Source organism: Annulohypoxylon truncatum (genome assembly GCF_022578515.1).
Source record: "Annulohypoxylon truncatum strain CBS 140777 unplaced genomic scaffold F4807scaffold_5, whole genome shotgun sequence".
Taxonomy (NCBI): domain Eukaryota; kingdom Fungi; phylum Ascomycota; class Sordariomycetes; order Xylariales; family Hypoxylaceae; genus Annulohypoxylon; species Annulohypoxylon truncatum.
Window position 1 is genome coordinate 576,473 of NW_025953791.1, and position 27,653 is coordinate 604,125.

General features: G+C 50.5%; 9 protein-coding genes across 9 annotated transcripts; 3 read left to right on the top strand and 6 right to left on the bottom strand.

Annotated features, from left to right (window-relative positions):
- Nucleotide 1: 1 nt before the first annotated feature.
- Nucleotides 2-3,935, bottom strand: F4807DRAFT_308284 (uncharacterized protein). Its single transcript, XM_047995014.1, has 6 exons — nt 3,297-3,935; nt 2,959-3,231; nt 2,872-2,890; nt 1,635-2,817; nt 1,124-1,585; nt 2-1,043 (listed from the first exon to the last, which is right to left on the bottom strand). The coding sequence occupies exons 1-6, from the start codon at nt 3,632-3,634 to the stop codon at nt 280-282; spliced, it is 3,039 nt and encodes a 1,012-aa protein (XP_047857531.1). The 5' UTR covers nt 3,635-3,935; the 3' UTR covers nt 2-279.
- Nucleotides 3,936-3,951: 16 nt separating this feature from the next.
- F4807DRAFT_457098 (uncharacterized protein) lies at nt 3,952-5,992 on the top strand (the record flags this gene model as incomplete). Its single annotated transcript, XM_048000988.1, has 4 exons — nt 3,952-4,122; nt 4,269-4,725; nt 4,784-5,044; nt 5,106-5,992. The coding sequence occupies 4 exons, from the start codon at nt 3,952-3,954 to the stop codon at nt 5,990-5,992; spliced, it is 1,776 nt and encodes a 591-aa protein (XP_047857532.1).
- Nucleotides 5,993-6,181: 189 nt separating this feature from the next.
- On the top strand, nt 6,182-7,817 carry F4807DRAFT_308305 (DUF453-domain-containing protein). Its single transcript, XM_047995015.1, has one exon. It carries the CDS (start codon nt 6,371-6,373, stop codon nt 7,649-7,651), a length of 1,281 nt encoding a protein of 426 aa, XP_047857533.1. The 5' UTR covers nt 6,182-6,370; the 3' UTR covers nt 7,652-7,817.
- Nucleotides 7,715-11,253, bottom strand: F4807DRAFT_412578 (heat shock protein). The gene has a single exon (XM_047996789.1). It carries the CDS (start codon nt 10,767-10,769, stop codon nt 7,983-7,985), a length of 2,787 nt encoding a protein of 928 aa, XP_047857534.1. The 5' UTR covers nt 10,770-11,253; the 3' UTR covers nt 7,715-7,982.
- Nucleotides 11,254-11,624: 371 nt separating this feature from the next.
- On the top strand, nt 11,625-12,715 carry F4807DRAFT_457101 (transcriptional regulation of mitochondrial recombination-domain-containing protein; the record flags this gene model as incomplete). The annotated part of the gene is made up of 2 exons (XM_048000989.1): nt 11,625-11,843; nt 11,918-12,715. 2 exons carry the CDS (start codon nt 11,625-11,627, stop codon nt 12,713-12,715), a joined length of 1,017 nt encoding a protein of 338 aa, XP_047857535.1.
- Nucleotides 12,716-12,803: 88 nt separating this feature from the next.
- F4807DRAFT_308622 (P-loop containing nucleoside triphosphate hydrolase protein) lies at nt 12,804-14,767 on the bottom strand. Its single transcript, XM_047995017.1, has 4 exons — nt 14,275-14,767; nt 14,022-14,204; nt 13,091-13,705; nt 12,804-13,030 (listed from the first exon to the last, which is right to left on the bottom strand). The coding sequence occupies exons 1-4, from the start codon at nt 14,335-14,337 to the stop codon at nt 12,893-12,895; spliced, it is 999 nt and encodes a 332-aa protein (XP_047857536.1). The 5' UTR covers nt 14,338-14,767; the 3' UTR covers nt 12,804-12,892.
- A 637-nt stretch (nt 14,768-15,404) lies between these two features.
- Nucleotides 15,405-17,094, bottom strand: F4807DRAFT_308424 (uncharacterized protein). The gene is made up of 3 exons (XM_047995016.1): nt 16,684-17,094; nt 16,081-16,601; nt 15,405-15,994 (listed from the first exon to the last, which is right to left on the bottom strand). Exons 1-3 carry the CDS (start codon nt 16,947-16,949, stop codon nt 15,939-15,941), a joined length of 843 nt encoding a protein of 280 aa, XP_047857537.1. The 5' UTR covers nt 16,950-17,094; the 3' UTR covers nt 15,405-15,938.
- F4807DRAFT_412589 (PIG-X-domain-containing protein) lies at nt 17,001-19,098 on the bottom strand. The gene is made up of 2 exons (XM_047996790.1): nt 18,465-19,098; nt 17,001-18,386 (listed from the first exon to the last, which is right to left on the bottom strand). Exons 1-2 carry the CDS (start codon nt 18,909-18,911, stop codon nt 17,241-17,243), a joined length of 1,593 nt encoding a protein of 530 aa, XP_047857538.1. The 5' UTR covers nt 18,912-19,098; the 3' UTR covers nt 17,001-17,240.
- A 212-nt stretch (nt 19,099-19,310) lies between these two features.
- On the bottom strand, nt 19,311-27,517 carry F4807DRAFT_471537 (uncharacterized protein; the record flags this gene model as incomplete). Its single annotated transcript, XM_048002928.1, has 11 exons — nt 19,311-19,789; nt 19,871-19,908; nt 19,958-20,668; nt 20,744-20,778; nt 20,832-21,312; nt 21,363-21,703; nt 21,757-21,831; nt 21,883-23,683; nt 23,754-24,271; nt 24,337-26,537; nt 26,593-27,517. 11 exons carry the CDS (start codon nt 27,515-27,517, stop codon nt 19,710-19,712), a joined length of 7,206 nt encoding a protein of 2,401 aa, XP_047857539.1. The 3' UTR covers nt 19,311-19,709.
- Nucleotides 27,518-27,653: the final 136 nt, after the last annotated feature.

Sequence of the window (27,653 nt, forward strand, 5' to 3'; positions counted from 1 at the left end):
TCATGAATCGTATGTGCATTATAAGACGTCTATTTTAGAGCCAGGTACGACTTCTATGCTCCCCTTTGCTTCTGCTATTACTGCTATTCTTCGTGTTGTTCCCCACTTTTAACCCCTTTTTCTTCGCTGCCTTTTATCACCACGTTGTACGCTGTTACGACCGGCATAACATAACTTTGTGATCTAAAATGATATATTAATGAATGAATCTTGTGTTGAAATCTGTATGGCAGTAAATAAACAGGACTCGAAAATCAGAAACAAGTTTCATTTCTATCATTAATCATCATCATCTGTCGTCTCCTGTTCCGAGCTGCTTTTAGCGGCTCCCTCAGCGGGTACATTATCCTCAGACGAGCTTTTATCCTTCTGTTTTGCTTTGGATGACGTGGCGACGGATTTCCCTGACTTCTTCGAGGCTGACACACTTTTCTTGCTCCGCGACGAGCTCTGCTTGATGGGCACCTTCTGTATGAGATACTCCTCTTCCTCGGACGACTCGCTGAAATCGTCATCTCGCAACTGGTCCGCCTTTGCTATCTCGACATCTGGGAACTTGTGGACCGACTTCATATATTTGTCGAAATCCTGCGCGGTCTCGGCGATCGTCTCGAGATTACTCTTGGTCAGTTCGATCGTCCTCCATTTGCTCTTGCCCGTGGCTAAGGCCTCTTCCTCTGTGAACCCTTTCTTGTTGATCTTGCGCGTGCGCTCGTACTGTCCCATCGCGATCGCTGTTTGGAAGGCATTTCGAATCTGACGACCGTTCCATGTTGCGTTCTTCTTGTGGTGTTTGTGGTAGTGTTCTTCCGCAAACTCCATGAGCTCGTCCTGGTCGAATTTGATCTTTATGTCTCTGAATTCGTTGTCCTTCTCGATCCGGTCGAGACACCCCTTCCAAATTGCAAGTGTCGTTGGCAATTTCACTTTTGGATATCTCAGGGCAATGTGTATTCGAGATTTAAATGCTTCATCGATGACGCCTACGCGGTTGGTAGTCAAGAACAAGATTCCTGAGTAGTACTCAAGGGTTCGGAGGAAAACTAGTCGGGATGTCAGCAGTTTCTATCGTATATAGTGAAGTAGTTGTAGTGTAATGGCAGTGTATAAGAACTCAGCTTACTTGAAACAAGCGAGTTTCGTATCGTGTCTACGAAGTCACGTCGCATAAGGAAGACATCTGCCTCATCTAAGAGGAGCACACAGCCCCATTTGTCAGCTCGACTTGTATGTTTTTCCAATACCTGCTCGACGTTGTTCCCGAGATCACCACACGTAATTGAGTAGAGCGGTCTGCCGGTGTAGGCAGCAATAGTCTCGGCTGTGCTTGTTTTCCCCGTCCCAGGCGGTCCATGAAGTAGTACTATCAAACCCAACCCCTTCCCGCGCACTAGATCAAGCTGATTCAGAGGCTTACTTTCCTTCTGACTGTTTTTTCGTTCTTCATGAGCACTGGAGGAATGGCTGTCGACAAGAGAAACGAGAAGTCGCCTATGTTTAGGCAAGATGACCAAGTCGTCAAAACCGCTATTGCGAACTTCGATGCTTTTATCAATGTCCTCGATGAAATCAATTTCGAGTCGAACTGTGATGTAATTAGTAACAGAACCCTTGTGTTGATATAGGGAACGCACCCCATCTACGAGTCCTAAATACGAATGCAATGACTTGATGGCGCATCAGTTGTAACTGTTCTGGATCTTGAGCCACTTCTTCTCGACTTTTCGGCTGCGTCTCTAGTAGCACGGAGGCGAGACAGACATCGCTTTTTTGCTGGTCGACTTCGTGGTCCATCGAGAACAGATCAGTATCAATTTGCCTCCTTTCTTCAACCTCGGACCGATCCGGCGTTGTTCTACGAAGAACACCGAGTCTTGGCTCGCTAGCCCTTTTCCTACGATAATATTCCTCGAAATCCACGAACACGTCACCCTGGAGCCGTTCTCTCTTGGTACGACCCCTAGCATCGTATGTGAATCCGTCGTATTTCTTATGGCCATAGCATTGCGCACATCTTAAGCCACGTGCCTCGAGTCTTTTGACTACGTCGTCTTTATCCGGTACGAAGCGCAATGGGATCACAGGAAGATGGCTCAGCTCTTTCTTTCCGATATACCATTGTATGCGCTTGTACTCGTCGATCGCCCCGAGGCGTGTGCTATCCATGCCGATACTGAAGCAATCAATCGTGAGGGATGTCCAGGTACCAATTCCAATAGTAGCACCTCTCGGATACGCATTCCAATCATCCTCGCTATCACTCAAGTTTTGGTCAATATCACTTCCACTTGAACGGGTCCCCCATGTGCGATCGCGCGATTTTCGCTCGCGTCGAGCTTCAGCATTCCTTCTCATATTGGCTACCTCGTAAGCCATTCGGTTTCTCAACAGTATCTGACCACCTGTTATCGCATATGCCTTGTAAAGTTGCTCAAACCCGTATTCTTTAGAGTACAGAATATCTCCGGGCTTGAACAATTGCCATAAGTCACTAAAGGCTATAGATTCGAGCGAACCGTCTTCGATTTTCGCTCGAACCGTGAGGTGGTGGCTTAATTCGGCTTCGATAAAGTCATGAAGGACCTCAAGATGCGAGATCCTCCAGCGAAGCCACGGTTCATCTTTTCCTACAATGTCGCTATTATCCCTTTCGGTAGGATTGTCTACGTCAGTGTCACCCAGTACTTCCTCTGCTGTTTCACTCTTGCTAGCTGGATCCAAGTCCGACTTAGCCGTCTCTCGAGTTTCTAGTCTCAGCAGCGCGGCCTTCAACTTGGCTAGCCGGTTTTTGATCTCTGGCCAAAATTGCACAAATGCCTTATTAATCAGTTACCGCGGCTATTTTAGAGAAAGACGAGGGAGGATGCGTACCTTATAAGGTGGTTTCATGCTAAATCAGAAACTCAACGTCAGCGAACATCCCTAGATATGTGTATAATTTTCGATATGGATACCCACAGGATAGGTGATGCGCTTAGTGACATGTTAGTAATTCTAACTAATTCTGTCTCTAGGTACGGCGATGAAATAACGATCCTCTGCGGTTGCTCAGAACCCAGGAGGGAGTCCGGATTAGTCGACGAGTCTTTGGTTGTCCGCTTCGCTGATGTTGGCACTTCGCGATAATACGCTCTGAAGGCAACCGTAGGAAGGCTCGGCTTGACAGATTTTTCGGTCATCCAATCTGACATTGGTAGACGCTCAATTTTCCCCTGGTAGGCTTCCTCATCCCTATTAAGTTCTTAACGCTGTCCTCAAGGCGCAACTCATGTTCATCCGGGATCGGATTTACGTACTCAGCACTCGGATCATCCGACTTTATAGTAATCAATTCCCTTTTTGCCGCGAGAAGATGTTTTTCGAGGACCTTGACCACATATGCTATATCAGAACGAGGTTGAGGACGATCACCGGCTGCAGTGCTGGCTGCCGACGCAGGTACACCATCATTAGTACCTTTCAGCGGACTCTTTATGTAGTCTTCCTTTCGAGCATCTTCTTTTGAGGGTAGCTGGTTATATTGGCTGCTTGCTTCTACATTGACAGAACTTGTGTCAAGAGTACTTTCGGCTGTAGTCTTGGATGCTATCGTGACGACAGCATCTTCGATAGATGGAGCCGATGCCCCCGCCATCGTGTAATTGCGTAATGACTAGGATAAAATTCCTTGCTGAAATATAAGAAAATTTCTAAAATATCTCATGCAGGCTACCCCCTATATAAGGTACCTGCCATGTTGGGGGCCAAATACAGCGCGTCTATATTTAGCTTGCTCATAACCAACATTTGTAAGCGAAAGGCTTTGCCTTGGATTTTCAAAGTGCAAGAGGCAACGCAGCGTACATTTTTGGGATTCGTCGTCCGACCGCTGCTGTCGGTTTCTGCCGTTAGACCGACCTCAGCCTTTCTTTGCCAGTTTGTTTTCATTTGAGCTGGAATGTCCAGGATAACATGGATTCCTCTTCTTGTAGTGACCCTCATCCAGAAGTCCCCGAGTTTGCGGTAATGGTTCTTGATGGGAGCCGACATCCATCATTAAATGGCGCGGCAGGCTCCGGGGTTATCTACCGCAGCAATGCTGGCCGTCAGCTAGATGCACCAAACTCTTCTACCCACAAGCAAGTCCGCTCCCCTATATACTCCCTTATTCGAACCCACCTCAGAAATACGCTTGCTAACATATATGCGCGAATAGCTATAAAGAATTATATAGCCCATGTTTCGCGCCGGCAAACGAGTTGATCTTAACGGCTAATAAATATTTAAAGAAAAGGGATCAACCATTACTGAAGCTAGGCGAGCTGAACAATTGGATAGATGTCGAAAATTCGATGGTATCAGCATGCAACACGCTGGATACCTTGTCAACTAAAGACCACGACACGGGTGGATTTTCTGGCAAGATCAAGTGGGCATTCCGTGCGTTATGCCAGAAAGCAGAGATTGGCTCGACTTTTGTGTCTATGGTTCCAAGCGAAGTACCATGCAGCTCCGTACTTTGTGGAGGGTTGAAAGCTGTATTTACAGCTTTAGAGCGCTCTCATAACTATCGCGAGGACGTCTACAAGGCTATTGAAGAGATCCCATACATCATCAATGACCACGCGGTGTATATTGATATCCACGCGGAAGATGAGGAGTTACATAGGCGAAGTGCGGCTTTATATGTAGCCCTTTTCCACCTGATGCAACATATACTCCTATGGTTTGTCAAGAACCCCGTTGGTAAATAAACATAGAATATACTCACTTGTTACGAAGATGTCGCTAATCCATTCTGCAGTTACTGGGATGAAGTTTCTCTTTACCCCTCAAGGTTTCGCAGAAGGCCTCAAAGATCGAATGGCTGATATCAAGAGGGCTGCTGCGCGTTTCGAGAAACATGCGCTGTTTCTAAGAAACTTGCGTCACGACGAGTCGATGAGATTACAACATTGGATGGCGTACAAACTTGGCGAAAATAGCGAGGATCTGGCCTTGATACGGAATCGCTGCGAGGCCCTTGAGAGCATGTGTCAATTCTTACAGCAGCCGCATCGTGGAAGTGAGTACCTAGGTAATCAACCACCTAAATAGAGGATAATCTTTTCTCACAGATGTATTAGTCATGGAACGGGGTGCACGAAGACAACGTCAATTGGAGTTAACCTTATATGAAGACACACCAAGCCCTGAAGAAATTCGCAATAACTTACTCCAGAAACTAGCCTTCGACGAGTATCTTCTTCCCAACGACTGTAGCGGCCTTCTCAACATTCGCAAGGGCTCGGGTAACGGGTTGGACACGGAACGGATCCTAGCGATGCAAAACCACCCTCAACTACAAGCATGGATGTCCTTAAACAAATCATCCGTGTTACTCGTAGATGGAGGTTGTGCAGTGTCAAGCGCTTGCGAGATCTCGTACGTCTGCGCTCAGATCGTGGAATCCATGTTGCAGCTTTCCGAGCAAGCTGATCATGGTAACAACACTTCCAACGTGTTTATCACACCCCTAGCTTTCTTTTGTAGCCGGCACCGAGACAGACGACGGGATGTCTTTGGAAGACCTAAAGGGCCTATCGCTGCGTTATTGTCACAATTAATTAACCGATTCCATGGATTTGGCACGAAACAACTCCAAGCCTGTCAGAGCGACCTCGCCAACGACGACATCGAAAGCACGTGTAAGGTATTTGGGAAGTTGATCAAAAGGTTACCGGCCACTTCCATCGTGGTGCTCGTGTTTGAGGGCGTCGATGTTCTCATGGAAGAGAAGACGAGGAGTGCATTAAGATACATATTACACTCACTACTAGAAACCCACGGTGGGACGCATGCCGCGGCTTTGAAGTTTCTCTTTACATGCACGACCTCATCTGAGCCCGTAGTGGATCTTTTTGAGGAGTACGACGTCCTTCGTATTCCACGAGTACTCCAATCCCGTGGCTCATATCGTAACTTCATGTGGAAAGACTCTGGTCGTTTGGAGGCTCTTGGAACACTTGAATGAGCTTTTTAGTGGCGAAACGAGTCATTTTCATATTTTCCCGCGGCTCTCAAAAACAAAAAAAAGGGGGTTAAAAAATACAAAAAAAAAGTCCAAACTTACGCCATGAAATGACCCCTTTTCCCCTAATATTTCCTAAGAGCGCAAAAGTGATGGATGTCATTTAGCGGGATACTTCTGCCGAGCGCTGATCGCTTACAGGGGATAAATCAAGAACCCCTCCCCCCTACTATGCAAGTATACCGAACATCACTGTATTCTTTCAAGACAAATGATATTGCATCTTGATTGTAATTCAACAACGCCTCAATAAAGCTTTGTGACATCCAGGTATCTATCAGGCAAGAGCAATCTCCTTGTGCCGTGCCTACCCCCTCCCGAATGCGGTCCCTCCTCTCCACCCCCACCCGGGCACTACGCCGCAAAATCCACACGGCCCCAGCCGCCGCAGGAAGCCGCAACCCGTCGCCACCACCCCCAACGGACTCCGCAGCCAACGCCAACCGCAGCATCCCCGCCCTCTTCGCCCGCGGCGGCACATCCAACGGCCTGATTATCCAGCGCCAGCACCTCCCCCCGCTTCAGGAGCAATGGCACACCGTCCTGCCCGCGGCCATGGGCGCGCCGGACCCGGTCCACGCGAGGCAGCTCGACGGCATGGGCGGCGGCGCGAGTTCCACGTCCAAGGTATGCGTGCTGGAACCCTCGCCGTCGGCGCGCGGGGACGACGCGGACGTCGATTTCACGTTCGTGCAGGTCGGGGTCCGCGACGGGGCGCTGGATTTCGCGGGGAATTGCGGGAATATGTCGGCGGCGGTGGGGCCGGTGGCTTGGGATGAGGGGTTGGTTCGGGGGCGGGAGGGGAAGGTTGTGGTTGTGAAAGGGCAGGATGGGGATGGAAAAGGGGAGGAGTACCGCGAAGCGCTGGTCCGCGTCTTCAACACAAACACCTCCAAAATCATCCACTCCCGCTTCCGCGTCAGCGGCGACCCGCCGTTGTACTGTCCCCGAGGCAACTACGCAATGGACGGCGTTCCCGGAACGCAATCGCGGATCACGCTAAGCTTCCTCGACCCGGGTGGTGCCAAGACGGGCAAAGCATTACCAACCGGCAACGCGGTCGACGTCCTAACCCTGGCGGACGGGAGCCAGATCGACGCCTCGCTGGTCGATATCTCGAATCCCGGAGTATTCGTCCGGATACCCGACCTCGGGACCCGATACGCGGACGCGGACCCGACGACCTTCACGCCACAAGCCGTCGAGGCGGATGCGGCGCTCAAGGCCAGGTTAGAAGCGATACGGCAAGCGGGCGCCGTGGCGATGGGACTGGACCCCAAGATCGAAAGCGTGCCTAAGATCGTGCTGCTCTTCCCTTCGCCAGGTTCCGCGGAGGTGGATATACGGTGTCTCGCCTTGTCGATGGGGCAGGCGCATAAGGCGGTGCCTCTGACCCTAGCACTGTGCCTGGGCGCCGCGGCGAATATGCCCGGGACGTTGCCCGCGCAGGTTCGCGGGGCGAGGGACGGGGACGGTCCGGTTGTCATCGGACATCCCAGCGGGACGGTCGAAATCGGGGCAACGTTCAAGGATGGCAAGGTCGTGTCGGCGGACCTTCTGCGTACCGCTCGCGTTTTGATGAAGGGGCAAGTGTATTACTAGCAAATCTCGAATCACGGATCACATAGTTATTCATTCACAAAGATCTAAGAATACCAATATATGTTGATTAATCACATTGATTAATATTATAAAGCCAATCTTGCTTTATTAGCCATGGTACTAAAACCCTATGTAGTTACCCTGTTGCCCGGCGCAAACGCCATACCGACCTAGAAGCCACCAACCTTGCAACTTTTGAATCTCCACCTCGTAGGATAAGGTACACACATAATCCATTCCCCTAAGAATCCCGCGCCTCGATGTACATTCCTCCTTTACCGTATGCACAATCATTCATCATTCGTTATTCATTGTCAATCTCGACGTCCCCTTAGTCGTAGATGTCTTCATCCATGCTGTCATTCGGTGCGATATCCTCCACTGCATCATCCTCATCAATCAGCATGTCCTCGTCGTCCTCACCGTCTCCCAACTCGCTGTCGGTGTGGTTGGCTAAGACCTGTAATTTGTTACCGACCATGATAACCCTCGCCGCTTCGCCGTCCTTAATGCCGCCGCGAAGAATTAGGACTGCTAGGCGGTTAAGCACTTCCTTCTCGATAAGTCTGGCAAGAGGTCTAGCACCGTAGGCAGGGGAGTATCCCGCATTGCCCAGATAGTCCTTGGCCTCTTCCGTGACCTCAATGCGAACGTTGCGATCATTGTCGTTCAATCTCTTCTGTATCTCGGAGAGTCTAAGGTCCACAATCTTGCGGATCTCGCGTCTCGTAAGTCTGTTGAAGATGACAGTAGAGCTGATACGGTTGAGGAACTCGGGTAGGAAGTAGTTGCGCAGGGCATTCATGACTAATTCTCGAGTTGTGGCGTCGATCTTGCCGTCACGACCACTAGGGCGAGCTAGGTACTCCGCGCCCAAGTTCGAGGTCATCACGACTATGCAGTTCCTGGCATCGACGACACGTCCTTGGCCATCGGTAATACGACCGTCATCCATCAATTGTAGAAGGACAGTCAAGATCTCCTTGGCCGCCTTCTCAACTTCATCAAATAGCAAGATGGAGAACGGTTTCCTGCGGAGGGCTTCGGTCAATTGACCGCCGGAGTCGTGGCCGACATATCCGGGTGGTGCACCAATCATTCTGCTGAGTGAGTGGCGCTCCTGGTATTCGGACATATCAAACCGGATCATGGCCTTCGGATCGTCAAAGAGGAACTCCGCAAGAGCCTTAGTTAGCAAGGTCTTTCCAGTTCCGGATGGACCGCAGAAGAGGAAGCTAGGTGGCTGATTGGGGTTGCTTAGCCCTGATCGTTGTAGTCGAATGGCGTTAGCAACTGCTTGAACTGCTTCCTTCTGTCCTACCACGATCTTTCCGAGCACCTTCTCCATGTGGATGAGCTTTTCCTTCTCGGAAGTCTTCAGTTTAGTGATAGGAATGCCGGTCCAACGTGAGATAATCTCGTTAATCTGGTCCGGTCCGACGACATCTGTGATCATAGCACCACCGATATCATTCTGGCTTAGAGCAGCGTCGGCAGCGGCCTTCTGGCGCTCAAGTTCCTTGATCGCATTCTCTTGCTCGGGGATAGCGTAGTACTGAAGGTCCGCTGCTGTGCCGTGATCACCCATTCGAGCTGCATCCTCCATCTTGACCTTCAGTCGGTCAAGTTTCACCTTGGCCTCCTGAATATCCTTACCACGCTTTCGTTCGCGCTCGTACTTCTCTCTAAGCGGTCTCAGCTCTTCCTCTACGTTTTCGGCATCCTGCTTGGCAGCCTGGAGTCGAGCCTTGGAAGCATCATCCTTCTCTCGAGATAGAGCATGGATTTCGATCTTGAGTTGTCGCAACTTGCGCTCCAGAGAGTCGATGATCTCAGGCTGGGATTCTCGAGCGACTCTGACTGCCGCGGCAGCTTCATCAATTAAATCGACAGCGGAATCTGGCAGGCGACGAGTAGTGAGGTATCGTCCGGCAAGATTGGCGGCTGCGACTATAGCAGCATCGGCGATGCTGACACCATGGTGAACCTCGTACTTCTCCTTGAGACCTCGAAGAATGGAGATAGTCTCGGGAATGCTGGGCTCCTTGACGATAACCTGTTGAAATCGTCGCTCAAAAGCAGCATCTTTCTCAATGTACTTTCGATACTCGGCAAGGGTCGTTGCACCAATGCAGTGCAGTTGTCCACGAGCGAGCATGGGCTTGAGTAAGTTAGCGGCGTCCATGCCACCCTCACCCGAAGCACCGGCACCCATCAGAAGGTGAATTTCGTCGACAAAGAGAACAATCATTTCTTTCGACTCCGAGATCTCCTTGAGCACACCCTTCATTCTCTCCTCAAATTCACCACGGTATTTGCTTCCGGCAACCAAAGCGCCGACATCGAGGGAAAGCAATTTGCAGGCGGCAAGATTGTCGGGTACATCGGCGTTGACAATTCGTTGAGCTAAGCCTTCGACGACTGTAGTTTTACCGACACCGGGCTCACCGATCAGTACTGGATTGTTCTTTGTTCGTCGAGATAAGATTCGAATAACACGTCTGATCTCTTCCTCTCGGCCGATGACAGGATCGATCTTACCCTCTCTTGCCATATCTGTCATGTCGATGGTAAACTTAGAGAGGTTCTCATGCTCCTCCTCAGTGTCAGCGGTTTTGGAGTCCACTCTCTTCGTCCCGCGAATAGTTTGGACAGCTTCCTGGACCAGCTTGGGTTTGGGAATATTGGCTTCCTTGAGAGCATTTGCGATGGAAGCGTCTTCCGCAAGCGCAGTGATAAGGTGGTCGACTGCAATGTAGGTGTCCTTCTGGGTCTTCTGAAGGTCTTGCGCCTTTCTAAGGACGTTGTGGAAGGTAGGTGACATTGATACGTTCTCAGGCGGGGGATCTTGACTTGGCAGACGGACTAATGTCTTCTTGAGAGCTCTGTCGAAGAGTTGAGGGTCGCCATGTGCTCTCTCTACCACCTGTCGGAAGAGGCTGTTTGTAGTGCCAGGCGGCGCATTCTGCTGGTCCTTGGAAGGGTCAGGCGGGGGGTCGAGGAGAGAGACTGCAAGGTGGACGGGTAATAGTTGGGTGTGAGCATATTGCTCAGCTAGCGTCATAGCATCCTCCAGGGCCTTTTTGCCCCGGTCTGTAAATTCCATCCGTGAAGTCATGTTGGGTGTATGCCTTCAGGCGTATTAGTTGAGGATGTATCGTTGTGTGTGTGTCTGGTAGTGTTTGGTAGAAAGGTATGAATCGTGAAAATTGTAGTGAGTCGTTATTCGTGAATCGTGACGTGAATGTAAATAGATGTCGTTCACGTTTTAAAGTGATGTGTTGGCTGAAAAGCTCAGAGTTTGGGGTATCACTAGAAAGATTATTTTATTCCTTTTCAAAGTGAAGAAGAGAATATCGTAAGAGGATCAAGATGTGAAACTTGTATTTATCTTGCCTGTTACAAGTGGGGGAGGAAACATGCGATGATGATGAGAGGATTAGAATTTGGGGCGCTCAGTCAGCTCATGAATATTCCAGGGAGCTCCTTAGGCTTCAGGCAAGATTCAGGCAGGATCCAGGCAAGTTCAGGTAAGTCCTGGCAGCGCCTGCCTACATCATCGGACGTCCAGGAAGCTTCGTGTTGGCTACAGAACCTCCGCGAAGCTTCCAGTAGGGCAGATAGTGGGGCAGCTGCTGTGTTAACCTGACATAAAACTTGCCTGACGAAACTCTAAGCTCTGTCCAATCAGGCGCCGGGTTTGCTCAGTAAGGACCCGCGATGGGATCCTGGCCATCCAGGCCGTCGCGGGGCATGACAGATAAGATAAGGTACCTGGGTACTTCAAGCTTGGATGCCCAGGACGCCCACCTAGTTGATTAGGTAAGGCATATTCGATGTGGGTCACGGTGCCACTGGCCGATTGCCCAATCAATCTTATCGATATAGTTTAGATCGCAGCGGAAATTTCAAATCTTGGATATTGAATATATCGAATATCGAACATCAGCCTCAGTTGGCCCACGAGCTCACCATGGCTTTAAGGGTCAGTCCAATAACAGCGCAACTCGCTAAGTTGTCCCTGGGGATTTCGCGAACGAGTATACGATTCAACCAGATCTCCGCCAAAGATGCAGCGAGGCGGACGGAGATTGCAAAATCCGTTCAGGCTCCTGGCCACGGCGAGAAGATATGGATATTCTTCCACATAATAGACGGTTTTACCGTCTACTCGCATCAACCAGTCCTTCAAGTATGAATTAGTTTAATATAGGTTCTCGTACCTTTTGTTCTCCAGTCCGGCCATGCTAATATTACATTCGCCAGGCGACCAAAGCGCTAAGGCAGATCTCTTTCAACGGCAAGAAGCTCAAGCCCTCTAAGTTTCGAAAAGATTACTGGCAGACCCTTGCCATGATTGGTTTCCCTGAAGGCTACGGTGCGGTAGGACGGAGCGTATACCAGCTCCTGCGAGAGTGCAAGATGCTTCATCAACTGTCTTGGGACGACGATATGTTTTACACCAACGACGAGGACACTGGTAAACGTTACCCGCGAACGAAAACAACAAGGGGCAGGAAGTTAAATGATATGAAGACAACTACCATCGCCGACATGGCTGCCGTACTCGGAGGGCTGGGTAAGGGCAATAAGATATGGCAGCCCGTGACGGAGAATCCCGAAGAACTTCTTAACTTGGCAGCGGAAGATGAGAATAACCTCAAGACGGACGAGGATGGCGTCAAGGCCCTTGTCAAGGCCAAAATCTGGTGGCTAGACGACCTGGACCGGAATTATGCAGAAAGCTGGCCGTCCAGCGTCACCCATCACCGTTTCGACCGTAGCGACGTGAAGGGCTGGTTTAATTTCCAACCAGCGCCAGCTGAAGCGCCAGTTGATAAACCAGTTCCACAGGAAGCTGAGGAGGTAGGGAAAAAGGAGAGTGAAGAGGGTGAAGAGGGCGAAGAGGGCCAAGAGGGAAACCAAGAGCGAATTAAAGAGGGTGCTCAAGAGGAAGCTAAAGAGGAAGAAGAACCGAAAACTCTCCGGGATAAGATGGACAAAGAGAACGCGGTGAAACGCAAAAAGAAGACCGCAAAGTCCCTGTCTGATAGGCTGTCTTAAGAGCTGGCATGAGATGAAATTATCCAACGCTACTACTACGGCTTTTGCAGACGGGCGTGTCAATCAATCTCGTATCAACGTACTACACTGCATAGATCCGGGAATGCTGTTCTTTGGTGTACCATTTATGTATCATAAGCTCTGAGGCACTGCAGGCTAAAATAATCCCCAAACAATCTAGAACTTCAAAGCGAAGGACTTCAGATACTCATAGTGTGGAACGTTCTCATCCACGCAAGCTCTGATCACCTTCTGGGCCTCATCACCATACTTCTGTCGCCATTCCTCGTTCTCAGATTCATCGGTGACAGTTTTCTGTTTGCAATGAAAGTCAGTATACGAAACTAGGAGCCTTTTATAATCTAGTAGACTTACGTGAGCTTGGGTCCTAGCAGTGAGGCTTTTGCTGTTAATGGCGTCGTTGTGGAAGCCGTTCCATTTTTCGAACGCCTTCTGGACGTACTGCTGGTTTTCGTAATCGTCCCAGGTGAGCATCTCGGGCTTGAATTCGATCCCGGTCTCCCTGCAGAACGCCTTGGCGACGGGTTCCGGGTGATCGAGCAGGTCATCGGCGTCGATGACGGTGATGGTGATTTCTCCATCGCTCTTCCCGTTCGATTGCCCTGCCATGCACGGTCCGACCATTTTCTGCTCTCGCAGATAGTCGAATAGTCGGCATAGTTCTACGTAGCCGGCTTCGTTCGGCATGAACTCCTTGAAGCCAGTGACTTCGTCCAAGGGAGGCACGCAGCACCGGTAGTACGAAGGTATCCCTCGCCTCGGGTGGCGGATGAGAAAAGTCCAGTGGAACTTCTTGAGAATCTCTAGAGGAACAACCGTTGGGTTTCCCTTCTCGACGTAGTCGTCGCTCTTTTTCAGAGACGGGGCGATTGTGGCGGGTGCTCCATTTGGTGGCATCAGGTAGTAAGCCATGTCCTTGATGAAAACACGCTTGCCCTGAACGACGGAATGTAAGCACTTAGACGATAGCTAGGTTCGGAATTGGTATAGCTATAAGATCGACGATTGCGAGAATGCCAAGAAACGAAAGGTACATATATAAAGGATCTGGAGGGATAGGACCATACGACTATCCTATCGTAGGCCATTACATATATACGTAGGTGGCTTTTCTCCTTCCCTGAGATTTTAGAGTGGCCGAGTTATATTTAACCTTCATATATCATGCTGTCTTTGATCAATTGAGCTCCGCACTTGCGATGTGAGGAAAGAATTGCATGGATGGAGGAAGGAAAGCAAGGGAAGCAAGGGATTAAAGGCGAAGATGCGCCAGGAGATTTCTAACCTCACTGCCATCTCTTTCCAGGCGGTTCAGGACATCCCGGTAGGTGGTCTTGGAAAAGCCACTGCTCTCTCTAGCGGCTTCATCATTGGCGTATCGCTCACTAAGTCTTTCAGGACCGTAGTAGAAGCTGTCGCCGAATGGTTCGTGGGCACATTGAAGAATATCCCGACGAGTCATGAAGATCTATCGCATCTTAGTATATGTATGCTTTGATATACCCAGATAGGATTTTATGGGGATATCAGAGACCAACCCTCTCGAAGGCAGTGGAGCATGCACGTGGGTGCGTGACTAAGAAGACAGGCTTGTCAGACATGATGAGAGTTTGAGGCTCGATGTTGCAATCGATGGGCCGAATGAGATGATCGGTATAATAGGTATTGATTGCCCTATTCCTTCACTTATAAAGTGCACCACGCATAAAATAGTTGATAGGCGAAACCGACGAAAACGAGACCGATTGCATTTAATTTGCGATTTTGCGAACGACTAGATGAATGTGGTTTTTCTCGTCGAAAAATGAACGAGAGAAGAGGAGGAAGAAAAATTCAAACCTAAGGGCAAACTTGGACGACGAACTCTGTAGACTTAATAAATCGACCTTGGGGTACTTCTTACTATAGAAAACCCATCCTCGTCTATGTAGGTAAGTTGTACTTTAACACTGTACCTGCCGGCCATACATACCACCAAGTACTACATAACTTTTAAGGCTTACAATTGCTGAACTTTCCAAGCTAATAGGTTGTGGTGGTGGCCGTATACGGGCTTGCCATCCATGATAGGCTAGGTACCGAAAGAGTTACCAGTCCGGCGCGGGTATGTTCTAGATGAACCCCTGAGCTTAGGTTACGTCATACATTAGGAGAGATGTACAGTTCCTTTGACCGAATGGCTCATGTACATATGTGGTCGGTACGTCCATATAGCGTATACCGGTTGGTGAGAAGCGTGGGTGACATGCACATGGATAGATATGTAGGTACCTGGGTAGTGTGCAACTATCATCACCAAGTTGAGTTGAGCGCCTTGGAAGTGGCGGCACGGGGCGTGGGAGCGGGCGATGAATAGACGTAAGAAGAACCACACATGCCTAGTTAGGTACGCAGAACGGATAATGTATCGGTAGGAAATAAAATAAAAGCCAATCGAGACCGTTCTTTGGTAAGGTGGATGGTCACGATGGAGAGGCCATACGACGGACAATCTCTAGCGTATCTAGATAGAGAATGAAAAATTGCCTTTGATAGCCATTCTGGATCGGGTTTCGAGCTGAGGAAAGTCGATAACTGATTAAAACTCTTTCAATTCGGTCCAACTGCGCGGAGCTCATTATTAATAGGCTGGCGAACGGTGTCTAGATTTGCTGATTTGGACGTTCAAGGCGGTGTTCTAATCCTGTCTTGAAATGGCGACATCGGGTCTCTATCCTAGACCGTGTGGGGGTTCATCGGGCTTCTAATTGGTTCCCGGCCTACAGAATTTTCCCGTAGGGAACACCTCACCGTTGTTCATGTGCCTGGAGCTATTCCAAAGTTAAAAGCCATTTCAGATTTACTTAAAGCACGATCGCATATCCACCTCTGGTTCGATGACGCGGCTATATCTAGCGACGTCTTTACCTCGATATCCGTCGACGATAGGTTTATATATAGCCAAACAGTTAAAGTATGAGAGAAGACAATTTCTGGGCACGGTTTCACAGTCGGGGCTGGTCGCCCAAAACGCCCAATAAGAGATACAGACCGCCAATAGGAAACCCACGGTCTCGGGTTAGATGGGTGTCATTGGATGCTATGTAGCCGGATCTTTCCCCCGGAATGGATGGTCGCACGGCAAACGATAGTATCGTACTGAACTGTATACTACTTGCTGTACCTATTCGATGACCAGAATGAACCGCGGATGAAATCTCTTCTAACTTAGCCTGCCCCAGCTCCATATATTCAATCCAACTTTCGTTCCCTTTTTCACTGTAACAATATGAGTTAAATATTACCTTATTGAAACACGGAATAGCCGTCCGGGAGTGGGATGAACGGCTTGTGCAATTACATACCTGGTAAGCCCGCGTGCCACGTTTCGTCCCATCCTTTCCCAGTCCCGTCGGGGCGGAAGTTCTCCCAATACACGGCGTTTCCAGCCACCGGCTTGAACGTAACGCCCACAACCGGTTCTCCGTCCTTCTTCGATGGATCATCTTCCGACTTGGGACATTCGACCCATCGACACCACGGCTCATCGGGCGCGTCGCGGTAAAGTAACGGGAACTCCGTTCCGCCTCCTTCGACGTCGTCGGCTTGCACCCACGCCATGAAGCTGCTGGCGCGGCCCCAGCCCAGGGCTCCAGAGCCCCAGTCGAAGTGATGCGAGTAGTGCTGGTTCGTGCCGTAACGCTGAGTCCGTAAGCGCTCTATCCACAGGTCGTTTCGCCAGCCTTGAATAGCCCGAGCACGGGCCTCAATACACCGCACAGGGTCGGTGCGAGGGATCAAGGCGACTTCAGAGTCGCGAATTGTCGCATCTCGGTGCGTTGAGTCACCGTCATGAGTGATGGTCGAAGGCTCAAACAACGGCTCGCTAAAAAGCTGGTAAGTATATACGTAAATAGGCACCTTATGTGGTTAAGAAGCTTCTCAATATGAAAAGGTTTATATCCGACCTAATATCTAGTAAATAAGACCGTTCCTCTTCCGAGAGGAAGTTCTCGATGTAGATTACGATTGGTGCTTTTGAAAGAATATGAACTGAATAGGAATCCGGAGGACAATCCGGCGCAGTTTGGTTTGTTGCGTCGATGGCAAGCAGCGATTCATTGATGCGAGGCCGAGGGGTCCGAGGGAGACGGAAAGGTTGCGGTGAGAGATATTGGATGATCGGGTTATATGCTAACAAAATAGCAAAACCTATTATAACATAAGAAAACATTGCGACACCATTGAATTGAGACTCGAGCACTGCTACTTGTAGAAACGAATATGGGACTTAAAACAGATCTTTGTTCATGTAGTACGTATGTCGGTTCATAAATGTCCCCCAGCCTGGACCCATCCACATCATCCACATAGTACCTCTATGTATGTACAAGTGACGCGGAAACATGCGATCACATGACCCCCAACGCCCATGATCATGACCCAATTTGACCAAATTCCACAACCAACTCCTATAAATACCCAGCTAAAGACCGGTGTTGCCAACGCCTCTCTATATATACAATCACAATGATTTCCTCTTCCTTCCTCGTTTGGGACTTGCAACGACATTGTTTTTGGGAATGCCGAGGCAGACCGATACGAGCTTCCAAATTACAAAAACGAACCCCATCATGACAATGGTCGCCGTTCCGGAGCTGATCCGATTTGATAGCCCCAAGTCAAGGACTGGCACCTGGATATCATGGTAGAGATTCTCGCCTTCGCTCGGCTTCGCATCGACGTGGAAGAATAATGTACGAGGCCCAAATAGCCCGTCGTATCCCAAATTGACTCTGTCAAATGGGCTGTTGGGGAACTTGGTACCATCTTCCGCAGTGCATGCCCAGAATACCACCGGCCAAGGAACGCTAATATTTCTGTATCCTTGTTCCGAAGGTGCTAAATACCGAAGGTGAAGCGGTATCTCGGCCGTCCATTCCTTGTTCTCCTTCGCCTCGGGGGCCTTCAATTCCAGAAGGGCACTAGAGCCCCAGATGTTCATGGCGTAGCTCGGCGCCTCAAGGTCCACGGGTTGGCTGATGTAGCGTAATGACGTCAAATTCTTCGATGACAATAATAGCTCATCTCCGAGCTGATACTTATCTGCGAATATGGTTCGGGGTAGGGTGAGATAAGTGTGTAGCGAACAGGACGATTCTTCTAGTGGGGGCTTGCTTGAACTGATCTTGAGCTGTAATGTCGGATGCAAGCCCCACGGGCGGAGAAAACTAGACGAGAAACTCGAGCGGACCGCATGTTTATGGCGGGATGGGAAAGAGAATAGAGTCGGAGCAGGCCTCGACTCGTCGCCCAACACTGTGAGTAATCCCGTGACACCGAGTTCATGTGGCTCTAAGTGCGGAGGGTAGTCCGGTGTCATTATGCCGACTTCTGCTCTATGCTCTGGTTGGGAGTCGATAAATAGCGGTTGTCGTTCGTGCGGCCATAGAGCGCTGACTTTCACCACGTGAGAAATCGCATCATACGAGAAGTCTATCGAGTTCGCATCCCGGAGTCGTTGGGCTCGCGCCTTGCATTCCGAGTTTCCGGAGACACAGACATATTGTTCTATGTAGGAGGATAAATGTGATAGGTCGTTTAGGATGTGGTAGAACTGATAGGCGGTTGTATGGGAGAATCGATCATTAGGTAGCTTGGTAAAAGACCCCTATAAAGTGTCAGCGAATTGAAGAGGATCAAGGATATATGATCATAAGTGCTCTATTCCTCTATGGCAGCTACTTACAGATGTCGACGAGCAATCTAGCGGCCCGAAGGCGGTGCGGAAGAAGCGACATAGTCGCCCGCCATCGGGCTTCTCGCTATTTCCAGGAGTGTAGAATACATGCAAACCTGGAGGTATCTTCGAGTGCCAAGGGCCTATTGTTGTGAAGGCGGTAGGCTTTTGCCATCGTATGTACAACTCTTGGGATTCTCTCAGCACATGCTGAAGCTCTATGGGAAGCTCCTCAAGAGCTAGTGTGATCCGGTCTTCTCGCTCAGCGATGATATCCGGGCCGGAAATAGAACGAGGGGTCAGCTTCAGAGCACGAGGCTCTACCCCGTTCTCGTTCTTATGGAAGTAGGTAATCCTTTGGCGCATCTTGTAAGGTATATGCTTCTTTATCTTGTAATGGTCTGAAATGTCGAGTGTTCTTGGAGAAGAGGGACATGGATAATCACAAGTCTCCATTCTTCAAACGTTCCAAGGTTGGCAGTGAATCAAAGGTGGCCCATGCTCTTATTCTCTTACTGTAGGTAAGATGATAAGGGCTGATAAGATAAGACTGGACAAGTGACTAAAAATTCTAAGACTTCTTTGAGACTTCAGAATTTCAACATTCAACTTGACCTGACTCAATTGACATTGACTTAACCAAAGGGAAAATAAACCAAAAGAACCAAAACCCTCTCAATCGTCCAAGGGAGAGACACACCGCGCTTTTCTATTCCGCATGTTCGCATCAGACGAACCACGTAATGCCGCCGATCGGGCTGCGATCCTAGTTTTCTGCCCAAAAAATGGACCCAGTTACAAGATTTTCCAATAGATGCAATACAGCTGTTTTGCATTACAGCAAATCACTTTACACGTATCCGCTAGCTCTAGCCTAAAGGAAGGAGGCACGCAACCCAGCGCAACCCAGCGGCGCCCAGCGGCACCGCGCCGTTCGCTCCTGACCAGCCACCTCCCAGCCAGCGCATAAAGTACAGACCATGGATAAGGCCTGGCGCTACTGCAAGATTGAACCTGGATTGTAAAGAACTTGCATAAAAAAGAGGAAACTGAACCTAGCAATCTAATAACCTCTACAATAGTGTATCACGAAACACACCGACTATTCATCTCATTCTCTAACATACCAACCACCACCCGCCACCCGGCGCAAAAATAAAAATAAAATCCTTCCAAGTTCCCATAAAATACATATACCCAGCCCTGCCAGCCTTTGCCAGCCCTCTCCTTTCTAGCCTCTCCTTTTTAGCTACTTCACGCAGCAGCTTCTGGTTGCGGCAATTTCGAAACGACCTTTTCGCTTAGTGCGATCAGTGAAGCAGCGTTGGTTATATCTACAACACATGTTAATCATGGACTCTTCGGAAAAGGGGAAAGGGGAAAAGGAGAAAAGGGCGTTAGGAGTTATCGCTTACCTAACGTCGTCAGTTCTACGCCGAGCCTCATGCGAATCCTAGGGTCCGTTAGTCTTGTACATCATAGCCCGATTCTGGAAAACCTACCAATTCCTCAATTCCACGGCGGATAAACTGTCAAGGCCGTAAGCTACAAGAGGCCTTCCTTTCTCGGGTTCTGCTTCGAGTCTGAGCGTCTTGGCGAATTGAGCCGATACCACCTCGAGACAGGTGAGCTTCAAGTCCGCTACACTGGCGCCCGATTTGTGCATCAGACGGAATTGCTTGATAGCTTGTTCGGTCTGGTCGCTCTCATCCACGTCAAGGCCACCAGAATTGCTTCCTCCGCGGCTATTGAAAAGGTAGCCGAATCTGCCGTCACGTGCCAATCCATCGCTGTCTGCGGGGAGCGGATAGCCAATACCCGTGATCATCTCAGTGACACTGCTTGGATTTAGCGGATCGGACTCCTGTTGTAAAGAGGAGTATGTGAGAATTTTTCTCAACATGCTCTCCCCAATCGGCGTCCAGACACGTTTGTCAAACCGCGCTTCAAGGCCAGTATCTTGCTCCGCAATATAGCCCACGTCTTCGATCACGCCGAGGTCAACAGTATTGGCGTGCAGGCCTAGGGTCTGACGGTAACTAGCGAACGCGTCGAGGAAAGTATTGGCCGCTGCGTAGTTGGCCTGCCCCTTATTACCTACAACACCCGATGTACTGGATAACATAGTGAACATGTCGAGTTGTTGTTTTTGCTCCAGAGAAGCCCGGTGAATGTTCCAAGTACCATGAACCTTAGCGTGGATAGCCGTGTGCCTTTTTATTTACCATTAGTTAGAAACGGAGAGACGAGGCGGCAGAAGAAGATATGAGGGATAGACAGTAACTTACCAGTCATCTAGCGTCATCATCTCGAAGGGTTTGTCCTATTGTTTCGCGTGAGTATCAGAAATGTTATAGGGGCCTCAGGAGAACTTACCCTCAGAACCATAGCACCTTGGATAACACCCGCAATACGGGGAGTCGCGGATTTGAATAACTGTCGTACAGACTCGATGTTACCGACGTCACCTTTAGCTTCAACGACTTCAGCGCCGTAGAAGTTGCAGCTGGCCACGATCCTAGCCGAAGCCTCATCATTTATGCCACTCCTGCTGCTAACGATGATGTGGCGAGCTCCGTTTTGTGCCAAATGAATAGCTAGGGTTCCGCAGGCGCCCTTCAAGCCTCCGATGATGAGGTATGAGACATCGGATCGTAGCTGAATGCCACGGATTGCGGGCCGGATGGGGACCTGCACATCAGTATTCTCTCCATTTGAGATAACGACTTTACCGAGATGCTTTCCGCTCCGGATGTACGCTAGGGCCTTTTGGACATCGTCAAATCCAAATACGGTGATAGGGTGGATTGGTTTGAGATGACCAGCGTTAATGAGGACGAAGAGTTCGTCAAAGAGACTACAACTAATTAGCAATACGTACCCGGGGTTATTGGGATCGAGAAATACCTGGCAACGAGCGAATCTTTGATGTCCTTGGTGTATGAGAAATCGACCGCTCGGAAAGAGCAGTTACGGTCGAAGGGCTCCATGGAGAGTGTGTTACGGTCGACAATATCTCTCTTACCAATCTCGACCATATTTCCACCGTCCGCCATGATTCTCCAAGATGCGTCGAGGAGTTCACCGATCAACGAATTGATGACGACATTGACACCGCGACCATTTGTGGCCTTCATAATCCCACGGGCGAACTGGGTGTTACGAGAAGAGAACATGTGATCCCGCTGGATGCCATATTCCTTTTCAAGGAACTGTCGCTTTTCTTCCGTACCCACCGTGACGAAAATCTACATATTCAAATCAGATCTGGAGTACATCTAGATGGATGTAGAAGACTTACCTCCGCTTTCTTAGCTTGGGCTAGCTCAATACATGCGACCCCGACACCACCAGTAGCGCTATGAATCAATACGGACTGCAATTGTTAGCTTTATCCATTCGAGTGTAATTATATCGGGTGTCTTACCTGGCCCTCTTTCAGATTTCCAAGGTGGTACATGGCATAAAGCGAGCACAAGTATACCGAGGGAATGGTAGCAGCCTCTTCAAAGCTCATATGGTCTGGGATCTCGTGGCATCGCTGAACGCTGGTCCTCACCCGATTACTGTAGCTTCCAGCCTTGAGCATACAGACTCGGGATCCGACCTTTAAGCTGGTGACACCATTCCCAATTCTCTTGACGATACCAGCACACTCGAATCCAATGTTATACTCGTTGTCTGGCACGATACCCATGGTGATGGCTACGTCCTTGAAGTTAACACCGACGGCGTAAACCTCGACCTCGACTTGTCCATCGTCGAGCGCCGCAGGCGCACTAACTTCCGTCTCGGCCCACATTAGACCGTTCAGAGTACCCAAACGCTCGGCCCTCAGTTGCACCTGGACTTCAGTGCTGTGGAATCCCTTCACAACTGGTGGGAGACCATCTTCTTCGGCATGTCGGAAGTCATTGACAAGCGTATCCGGTTGGATCCGTTGGATAGAGAGAATGCCGTTACGCTCCGAGTATTCAGTCTCCACTGGCAATCCGTCTTTAAGTAATCCGAGCACTTTGTCAATAGCCCAGCTTGTCGCCGCACTTGTGCTCGATTGGACATCTAAAGTCGTAACATTGATCGAAGGGTCCTCCTGCCTGGCCGTCCTGAAAAGACCCTGGACCATCGCATTGTCCGGGTCCGTGACTGGGTACTGCGCGCCCTTCGTGACCCAGAGGAGCGGAATGCCGGAGCTGATAAGCCCCTTGATGGATTCCCATTGCTTTCCATCTACACTCTTCAGGATAGGCTTCGATAACTCGTCAATAATTAGTACGACCGCGCCGTCTGTCGGCTTCGAGAAGGGATATGTCTGTTGCGTGATAGTCCAGCCCGAAGCCTCCAGAGTTGCGTGTAGGGATGGCGGCAGGGTTGTGGGCGTCGTGTCTGATAGACGAACGACAATGAGATGCTTCTTAGAGCCAGTGGATATTTCGGTGCTAGTCTTCGACTTTGACAAGTACGCAAGCGGACTGTTGGTAGTAGGTGCGACCTCAAGGATGGAGTTGGTAACATTCGCTTCGGCGAATGCCAGAGACTTCTTAGCAGCCTCCTCATCCCAGGCAGTGGAGCTGATCGAACTGGCAACTAGAGAGTCCGAAGACTGAGATGGTGTGCCAGAGGTTCCGAGAGCAGATGGACGGTTGAGGTTCTCAAATGAGTCCGACGATTCGGATGCTGCATGCGTTATCACACCTTCCTGATCGATTCGCACCAAGAGTGTGTAAGCACCCTCAGCTAGGAGGGGCTTTAGGCTCTTGACAGAGTCTTCCACACTAGTGGCACTGACCTTCTCAGACGCCTTGATGATCGCAAGGTCCCAGGCGACATCAGTGGGAAGCCCGAAGGCCGGGTTTTCAGGACTGATCGAATGGAATGAAACGTTTCCTTTCTCCTGGTACAGAGTCTCGGTGCTGACAAGAGTCTTCGCATTGGAAGTGCCGAAATCATACTGGGCGTAGGCAGACCTGGCCGTGAAGTCGTTGACCCCGAACCATAGGTTAGAAGCATCTTCATCGTCGAGGTTCACTTCTAGGACCTTTAGCGCAGGCTTCTTGTGGGCGATAAGGTCGATGACGGTGTCGAGCTTGTTTGAGTCTTTGTCCACCGTGAGGTACATCAACTGATCCTGAGTAAGGAACGTGATATCAGGCTTCCAGGCCACAGTGTGGAATGTATGCGGGTCGGGCTTGGGGGCCACATCGAGCTTGGTGTAGTTGAGGCCAGTTCTGTAAAGAAAACGAGAGTCAGTAACTTTTTCTTTATGAAATAGTTCTAGGAGTTCTGGACATGTCTTACATCTGCATCAGCAATTGGCCGCTTTCAGAGTCATATACGGTCGTGTTAGCGACCCAGCTCTTCTCGATATCCAGTCGACCACGACCACTATATACTGATGTCGCCTTCGAGCGTCCCCTGTACAGACGAGCGGGGACCTTGTTGATGATGAAATCGTCGATAAGGGCAGGAATCATGACGTGCTTGACGTTCGTGCGATCACACGATGCATTAGATGGGACGACAGTCTGCAAGCAACCATCTAAGGCCGCCGGATGAATGGGATAGTATGACTGGGCATACTTGCTCTCAGGGGGTTCCATCGATATCAAGGTGCGGCACTTGCGCTGACCGGTGACGGCCTCGATTTCGATCAATTTCTGGAAAGCTGGGCCGAACTCCATACCAATCTCACGTTGGCACTTATACCACAGCTTAGGAGCTTGCACCGATTTCAGGGGCAGCGCGTCCTCGCCTTCAACAGGTTCGTCGATAAAATCGTGGATGCGGACCCATCCAGAGCAATGTTCGGACATAACCTGCAGCATTTTGAGTCAGTAATCTCTTCATTAGGAAGCACGTTTCTGGAGTGAAAATTCCTTACCTCGTCTTCTGTTGTATAAATTCTGAATTCGTGCCAGTGCTTGTCGCCTGGTACAGCCGACAGCGTGAACGAGATAATCACGTCTTTACCTTCTTCGAGAACTAAAGCGCGGCTAAAGCGGACGTTGCGGAATCGATAACATAAATCATTCCGGGCCAATCCTTCCGCCTCCTCGGGTAAAAGGAGAGCAGTATGTTTTTGATACATAGCCTCTGCGGCCATAGTTATAAATCCAGCACCAGGGACGATAGTGTCACCTCCCATTCGGTGATCATTGAGCCAAGGGAGATTGGTAACGTTCAAGCGGTGACGCCAAGTAGGATTCCTCCACGAACTGCCGAGGATCTTGCTTCCCAACAAGTCGTGGACGACATACTTCCTGAAACGCCAGTCCTTACTGGAAGCATTCTCGTGCCAGTACTTAGTAGTGTGGTTCCAAGAATAGTTGGGAAGGTCCGTGATGACTCGGTTTTGGCCGTCGTACTCATTCACGGTTGCCATGTCAATATCGGCACCGGCCACCCATAGGCGACCAGCAACATCGAATAGTGCTTTTCCGGCGTCCGCACCTCTAGCCCAAGAGCTGGTGTAGGTAATCTCTCCCCCGACGGAAGCGGGTAGAGACTTAAGGACCTGGGAGACTGGACCAGCCAGAGCCCCGGAAGGTCCGATCTCGATAAGGAAGTTAGGCGCGTTCTCGTCCTCAAGAAGAGCCTTTAACGCCCCATTGAAGCGAACCGCCGATACCATGTTCGTCTTCCAATACAGAGCGTCAGTTGGCGTGGTTCTCTTCGATTCCGTGACCGAAGAGAACAGAGTAGCACCGCTGCCCAGGGCTTTTTCAGTCGGGTGGAATTGGTCTTCCGCATCAAGGAGATGCTCATACTCCTCGCCAATAAGCTCCATAAGCTCCGAATGGTAGGCCAAGTCGACCTGTAACCGTCTAGCAAAGTGACCCGCAGCCGTGACAGCCTCGCGCACAGAATCGAGCGCCGCGATTCTTCCGGAGACAGTTACGCTGTTAGGACTGTTAAAGCAAGCGATCCACGCTTGTCCATTACCGTGCTTTTCGATGAACTCGTTGGCAGCCTCTGCACCGAGACCAACTGCAAGCATACCAACGTCGCCAGGAACCTCGTTCTTACGGTTCAAGGCAGCACGGCCACGGTAGAAAGCAGCAGTGATAGCTCCAGCGCGGTCCAGGAGACCTGCGGCGTATGCGGCAGCGATTTCACCGGATGAATGACCAACCACGCTGCGTGGCTTGATCCCCCAGGATTCCAAAACGGCAATGATGGCAAGTTGGAGCGCTGTGACGAGAGGCTGCGAGAATTCTGGCTGACGGAGGTGCTCAGCAGTACGGGGCTCAGTCAGTTCCTTGACGAGAGACCAGGACGGGGGCGAAGCGAGACTCTGTAGGACATCGTCCAACTCTTCGAGAATCTTTCGGGTCCATGGGAAGTACTGCAGAAGATCCTTACCCATCTGAGGCCATTGAGCTCCCTGGCCAGTGAAGATGAAACCGAATGAAGGAGTGACGGCGCTCTTCTTAGCCACGTGCCAAGCGTCAGGCTTCTCGTCGAGCTCGGTATTCTTAGTGGTGATGAAAGCTCGGTGCCAGAGCCGGGTCCTGCGCTCCGAGAGCGTGTACGCGAGGTCGGAGAGACTGACTTTAACGCGGGGGTTGATCATGTGGTTTCCGAGCGCCTGGATGTTAGATTTCAGAGACTGGGCGTCGTTGGCGGACAACACGAGCACGGACGGACGAGCGGCGTCTTCCTCAAGGAGAGTGAACTCCTCATCGGCAGACACGTACGAGGACACGTGGTGGGATCGGGCGGCGGCAGTGGGCTGCTCGATGATGGCGTGGGCGTTGGACCCACCGTAGCCGAAGGAGTTGATGCTAGCTCGGCGAGGGGCGCTCTCGGGCCACGGGATGCCGGCCCGGTAGGCCTTGACCTTCTGCCCGACGAAGTCGATTTTAGGGCTGGGCTTGATGAAAGTAGGCATACCGGGGATGAAGCCATTCTCAATAGACAGGATCGCCTTGAGAAGACCGGAGATACCGGCAGCAGGCTCTGAGTGGCCGATGTTAGACTTCACGGAGCCGATAATAAGGGGGTTATCGGCCGGACGGGTGGCGGCAAAGACGGAAGCAATTCCGTTCACCTCAGTCGGATCACCTGCCTGGGTTCCAGTACCTAAAAATGATTAGTCAAAGGCCGAGGTTCAACGGAAGCTATTAAAAATACTTACCGTGGCACTCAAGGTAGGTGGTCAAGTTCAAGTCAGTGATGCCGGCGTGGGCATATGCGGCTCGGATAGCCGCGGCTTGGGCTGTTGAGCTGGGACTAGCAATACCAGGTGTTCGTCCGTTACTGTTGGTAGCAGTGCCAAGGACAACAGCACGGATCGGGTCACGATCCCGGATAGCATCTTCCAGACGCTTGACGATGATAGCGGACACGGCCTCAGCCTTCACGTATCCATCGGCATCGGCGTCGAAGGTGTGGCATAGCGCGGTGGGAGAGTGGGCGCTGCCGATGTTACCGGTGTCGATAAGATGCTCGGGATTCATGTACAGGTTGCTAGTGGCGACGACGGCGGCATTGACATCCCGCGATTGGAGGTAGCGGCATGCAAGGTCAAGACCCTGCAAACTTCCGGAACAGGCCGTGTCGAGTGTAACGCTGGGACCCTTGATGTTGAGAAAGTGACTAAGACGGTTAGCAAGGATGGCTCTTCCGACACCAAGAGCGTTGTTTGGTGGGCGATCTTCAGGGTCACGGCTCTGCATGTCGGCGTAGTCGGCCGCGTATGATCCAACGAAGCAACCAACGGGCTGGTTGTCTAGTTTTTCGAGGGGGATACCCGCGTTCTCAAGCCCCTCGAAGACAACTTCAAGCATCTGGCGCTGATTAGGGTCCATAGCGAGAGCTTCGGCTCCGCCGACTTCAAAGAAACCAGCATCGAAGTCGGCCGGGTCAACGTCGCCGAGGAACATGCCGCCGGCCTGGCGCATAGTCTTCGGCTTGAGAGACCCATCGAAGTGCCCCTCGAAGTTGAATCGGTTCTTCGGGACGGAGTTGGGCGCCACCTGACCCCGCTCGATGAAGTCCCAGAACTTCTGCGGAGAGTTGTTACCCCCGGGCAGACGGCAGGCAAAGCCTATGATGGCCATAGGCTCCTGCTGGTGGTGCTGTGACTTGGCCATTGCTGCGAATGTGGTGGTCTTAGAAGGACAAGTTGTGTCTGCTCTATGAAAAAGGTTGACTTAGGGGATAAAGAGAATAATGAAGATGATGGGGCTTGTGATG